Below are 6,000 nucleotides of genomic sequence, written 5' to 3' on the forward strand. Positions count from 1 at the left end.
GCCACTTCCCACAGTCTCAGGTTTGAAAAAAAAGAAACCACATTTGTTATTTGTTGATAGGATAACATTTGTATAACATTCTTTTAAATCTCCCCTCCCCCCCTTCCCCCTATACACATACAAATATGCATGCATGCTTCTATTCTAGGTTTTTCTGGTGATTTTTATTTTAGGACAGAGGGCAGGTCTTGCTTTCTGCAAGCACCCTGCAAAAGTATATAGTGACTTATAAATAGACTTGTTGGTACATGTTTGCAGTCTCCAAACTTCTCTCTCCCAGTTAGGGATTATCTATCCGCATTCAACCTGGTCAACAATCTATAGCAAAAAATGTTTAATGGCTGTTCTGTTATCTGTAGCATAGGCTATTATGTAACCAAAAAGCCCTGCCTATTAAAATATCATAAGAAGCTTTCCTTCATGCATGAAGGCTATTTCTGATGAGAATAAGTTTCACTGAGTTGAGGTTTAGTGCTTAATCATGCTCTGTCCAAATCTGAGTATTCGGTGCCTAATTGTATTCTCTGGCAAAAAAGAGGGGAGAAAATCTAATCAGAATAAGGGATTTTTGTGAAGCTCTTTTTTCCTTGGATACAGCTTGTGCTAAAAATGGAGACTGTAGTTCCAGTTAATATCCATGTTCTCATAATTGAACAAAATATTTTCTGTTTTGTAAAAAGATATCTCTGGGATTATATTTAGCAAAATAGATCATCTTTATCATAGTATTTAATTCTTGCTTCAAGGTATCTGATGGCCAAGAGACTGCGCCACCCACTCCTGCACCCACCTCAGGAATTGTGGGTGCATTAATGGAAGTTATGCAGAAAAGGAGCAAAGCCATTCATTCTTCTGGTGAGTCTGTGGAAGGCCCTTAGGGTTGTCATGTTTAAGTGTTACATGAACTGGACCCTTCCATCTGTCCATGGAGTCCAGTCTTCTGCAGCAGCTACAGTTTCAGCTTTCAGCTGAGCAGCCAAAGCAGCAGACAGTTCAACTGTGAATGGGTTAAAACTAGTTCTGAGCAGAAAAGGAATGGCAAGGGAGCTGAAGATTTTTTGCTCTGTGTTGTCAGAACTCTGGGAAAATCTTTTTTTTCATAAACAAGGTGAATGTCTTCTCTGGGGGCATGTGGCATACAAAGGAACATGATGGGTACAGTAAAGCCTTTTAACATGTTAATGCTGTACATGAAAATGACCATTGCTCTTTTCTCCTAGATGAAGATGAGGAAGAAGATGATGAAGAAGATTTTGAGGATGATGACGAATGGGATGATTGATCATATATTATATATTATATATATATATTTTTAAGGTGATTGAAATACTAAACACTACTTTCTGTCTATGGATTCTGTAAAATTATCATGTAAATGTTCTACCAATTTGCTGTATATTTTTGTTGCCTTTTGCTTTTTTATTAATCTGTGCAATACCTCATTTAATCTGTAAAGGTTTGTCAAAATCCTCTACAAAGCTACTCCCTATTAATGTGTGCAAGTTTACATCTGGATGATCATATACATGTGAATATTTTTCCATTCCATCAAAAAGGGAGTTTAAATGTAATAAGTGAGACTGACAAAAACCTTAATGTAATTTAGTTATAATGCAAGAAGGAAGACACTATTTTCATACCCTACTTTTTTCTGTATCTAAATTTTTCTTATTAAAAACTAGTGTAGCACTACATTCTTTAAATGATGCAGCTCTTAGTTTATTTAGCCCCTACATTTCAAATACTCTAGAACATGAATGTTAAGGTTGATTATAATATTGCACGGTGTTCAATACGTTACATCCTTCCAGTTCAGATCTCAGCAATATGCTTTACATAAAACAAAACCACTACAAAAATACACAGCTAGTTATGAAAATCAATAACTTATCCATAATGTAGCAATATTGTCTACTATTGGACAGCAGTGATATTTGAATGCTTTAATTAGGGATCTCTCCACCTGAGGTTAAACAAAATGGTTTTGTAATATAGCAGTGGTGAAGGCTTGTTTGAAGCAAACCAGTTGATTCCTTACTGCCATAGCTATCATCATTTGGAAAGAGAAACAGTCTAAATTGCTGGAGCTGTACTGTAAGCTGGCAGTTGCTACAGTCATTTGATTTATTTTTAAAATCAGTTTTATGTGGTTTTGGGCTGAAGGGCTGCATTTAATGCTTGCTTCAATAATGTTTAAATTCATTTTAAAATGTGTAGGGCATTGGTGTACTAATAAAATAAACTTAAGTGGTGTTATTTTTCAGTCTTTATGGGTTATGGTACATAAATACTAGACACCAGTCCTACATCAAAAAAGCGGAAAGTCTGTAAATCAGAATATACAGTTAAAATGTGTACTGAACATTATTGCAATAGTTTTGGCTTCTTATGTTGGCTTTAAGATCAAGACTTGTGGGGAAAGATCAAGACCCTATTCACAGAAATAGTATTTGAATAAGTGATTGGAGGATGGATCTCTTATTTCACAGCTTGCACAATTGTAATAAATATGTACTTAATAGTGTGGTAAAAATTGGAGTGCCTGCCTATTAAAATACACTAATCTGCTCTAGGATGGGTATTTAATGTCTGCAGCACTAATTACTGTACCTACAGTAAATTTCAGGTAGAAACATCTTTATTTTAAAGAACCACATTATTTCACTGATGCAGAGTGTTTAGTTAAGTCAGTCATATTTGGAGTATAGTTAACATATAGTATCTTCAGTCTTTGACTGTAGTCAAGGTATCACACTAAACTTAAGTTATCCAGAATTGTATTGACTGAAACCCAGTGTTGGCCTGATCTTGACAGGCTGGACCTGCATGATGTGGCTTGGATTTCTAACCCAGTTATAATCTAGTCTTTATTGATTGAGTCTCTAGTCATGTGAGAAGAAAGGAATTTAAAAGGTTGACTTGCTGAAAAGTGGTGTGAGTTGTAAGGCAGTAGTTAAATTATTCAAACGATACTAACTTCCTTCCAAGATTAATTTAAGCACATAAAACTTGGGGAAACTTCTAAGTTGTTTTATTTTCTTGCAGTAATGTTCACATTCTACTAGCTTTGCTGCTGTAGTGACTTGAACATTGTGAGCTGAATGTGGGTGAGCCCTGTGGGAACTAAACATCTAGTGGGTTTAAGAGTTTGTGCACAAATTAAATCGTTTTATGGCTTTGATATAACTTCTGGCATCTCCTTTATTTTTATAGCAAAAGGGCATTTAAAGTTAAGTGGATGAGTCCCAGATGCTCTCCTAACACACTGCTTATTAGGAACTGTTTAACCCCTATGCTTCAGGAGTTGGGATTTCTGTACCCAATGTAACAAAGTCTCTGTTGTATAATTACATTAAACAAACAGGGAATCCCAATTCCCCATGTTGCAAGAGCTGGGGAGGTTAAACACTGTGTATTTTGAAGAACGGTTTCTTCATTGGCCAAAGGTGGCATTTGACTTTGATTTTTCTGTACAAGAAGTATATCTGTTTTATTGCACAAAGTCCAAATTAATATTTGCTTAAAAACAGTGTGTGTGTGGTTAAACCCAGGCATGAAGACTGCAATTGCAATTAAGCTAAAATAGCCATGGCTGCATGTTTCAGCACTCCACCACTTGCACTGTGGGCAGAAGATAGTGTTTCATGGCATTGATTCACTATCGCTAAACATTGTAATGAAGGCCTCTCATATATACTCCAGTTAAATTACTGTGTCCAAGTAGCCTTAGCAATTAACATACTAGCATGAGGCTTTTGTATCTTGACACTATATGTGCATAGGCAGTATCAGCTAGCCATTTATTTGTACGTAAGAACTTCTCAATCATTCATTTTTCCAGTTATCAAACTGAAATTTTTAGTATGTGAATTTTTGAACTGTACAGTGAATAGGATGTTGCACTGGTGGCAATTCATCACGGAGCATAATAAAATTAATTTGACCCAAATAGTGGAAAGCAGTGTTGGTTTTTGTTTTTAAGCATTAACTTCAGCAGTTTTGAAATAGCCCTACTTGTTGATTACATACTTTGAAAGTAAGCTCAGTTGTTGAGCTAGGACCACAAAGCACTAAATAGTGACCTCAAATCTCTCTGGAAAGTTGGATTGTGCCACTGAATAAACACATTCTTACTCACTGTAACACCCTGTGTTTCTGGTAAATCTGACAGCTGCGCAGCAACTCCCCTGGAAACAACTGCTGCTACAGGCAAGTGAAATAATACATTAACATTTCAAGGTCAAACAATTGTGGCCTGCCTAGTAAACATGCTTAACTGAACACCAACCGTTTGAGCTTTTATCAGAAATATTGTATGTGTAATACTTGATTTGTATGTAATGTTGCAGGATCACTTCTTACCCAATAGAGGATAAAACAGGGTTGGGACTTAGTGTGAGCTATATGTTGTTTTCTTACTCTCCTATGATTGCAAAGTATTGCTGTCTTTGTTATAACCTAAACATCACCGTTGCTAAATTGAGAGATTGTTAGTTTTCATCCCGGTACAAGGCAAAGTTAGTTCAGCTTTTCAGTGGGTTAGCTTACATATTTGAAAGGTGCACAAAAAACATCCCTCAAAAGGTAATTTATTTTGAATTAATGTTTATCAAGATACTTTCACAAGTGAAATGCATTGGTGGGGGGAGGGTTGTTTTTTTTATTGTGGACTGGTCATTGCAACAGCCTTTATCTTATCATTGGAGGAATTCCTGGTCTGGTTAAAGTGCCTGTAGTTCAAGTTCGGTGATAAATTGCTTTATTTATAGTATAGCAAACCATGGCTTAGGGAAGTGTGGGGCTTTCTTTTCTCAATAGGACATTGTCATGTTACAGCATGACAAACTGAATTAAGGTATACTTACTTTAAACAGAGTATCTTTGACTTCTTCTCCCCACCTCTGGAGGGCAGGAGAGGAGAGGAAAAAAATAGAATATGTTAATAGAGAATAAAATGGGAATTGTAACTTTTTATTAAATGTGGTTGTGAAACGGGTATCAATCCATTTTTTAAACATCTGTATATGTAAGCATGTTCATATAGTTAAGTAGGAGGCTTCTGAAGACCATTCTTCACTAAACAGTAGAAGACATAAATTCTGCCCTCAGTGCACACACTACCTTCCAATATAATCAACAGTTGTCTAAATATAGCTACATTGAGTGTTGGCTGCTTATAATCAAAGATTCAAAGATAAAACTTATTTTACTGCTACGTTGTCAAAAGACTGAGAACAATTGGAGTTCTCTTTCTATATAGAGTGAATCCATATTCTATGGACACTTAGAGATGGCAGAATGGCATAGTAAGAGCAAGAGGAGTGGTAGATCTAAGATGCCCGGATTCTGCTCTACCCTTGGCCCATGTTGGCTTATATGGAATGGTGCTTCAAATGCTTTTGAGAAAACTCTTGAATGCTTGGCTGCTGTCTTCTACACACACTTAAGAGTTAAACTAATTACCAGTTTTGGGTCAAGAAAGATTTTTTTTTCCAGATCATTTGCAGGTGTTTTTTGTTTGTTTTTTGCTTTGCATTGCAGCCTAGGGTATGGGTCTGCTTCTTAGGAATCTATGGCCTCCTTGGCATCATCTAAGCTATTTTAGCCAAGAGGCAGGGGGGTTTGTAGGTGACAGCTTTTATTGGACCAACTTCATGACTGAGTTAAAGTTGGACAAGATTTTGAATGCAAGACAGGTGACCTTGCATTCGAAAGCTTGTTTAACTTTACCCCGTTCATAAAGTTAGTTTTTGTTGGACAAACTATCACCCACAAAAAAAAAAAAAAAAAACTTTGCCTCTCGCATACTTCCTGGACCATTATGGCTACAGCATCACTCTGACGCAAATGCCTTGATGTTGCATTGGCCTGGATGATGTGCAGGCCGGGGGTGAGCCGGGCCCGTCTTTGCGCACACGGGCTGTGGCCAGCAGCCCGGGCACGCGGGGCCGGAGAGGACTGTGCGGCGGCAAGGCACACACGGGCTAGAATTAGTCACAG

The 6,000-nt window shown here is 37.1% G+C and overlaps 1 protein-coding gene across 1 annotated transcript in view; it reads left to right on the top strand.

Annotated features, from left to right (window-relative positions):
- The window catches only part of WASL (WASP like actin nucleation promoting factor), a 73,563-nt gene extending 69,614 nt beyond the window's left edge, over positions 1 to 3,949 (top strand). The window contains exons 10-11 of the mRNA XM_006268652.4: positions 747 to 855; positions 1,221 to 3,949. Coding sequence (XP_006268714.1) covers positions 747 to 855; positions 1,221 to 1,282 — 171 coding nt within the window. The 3' untranslated portion in view covers positions 1,283 to 3,949. The remainder of the gene's footprint in view (positions 1 to 746; positions 856 to 1,220) is intronic.
- Positions 3,950 to 6,000: the final 2,051 nt, after the last annotated feature.

Source organism: Alligator mississippiensis, chromosome 4 (assembly GCF_030867095.1).
Source record: "Alligator mississippiensis isolate rAllMis1 chromosome 4, rAllMis1, whole genome shotgun sequence".
Lineage (NCBI taxonomy): Eukaryota > Metazoa > Chordata > Crocodylia > Alligatoridae > Alligator > Alligator mississippiensis.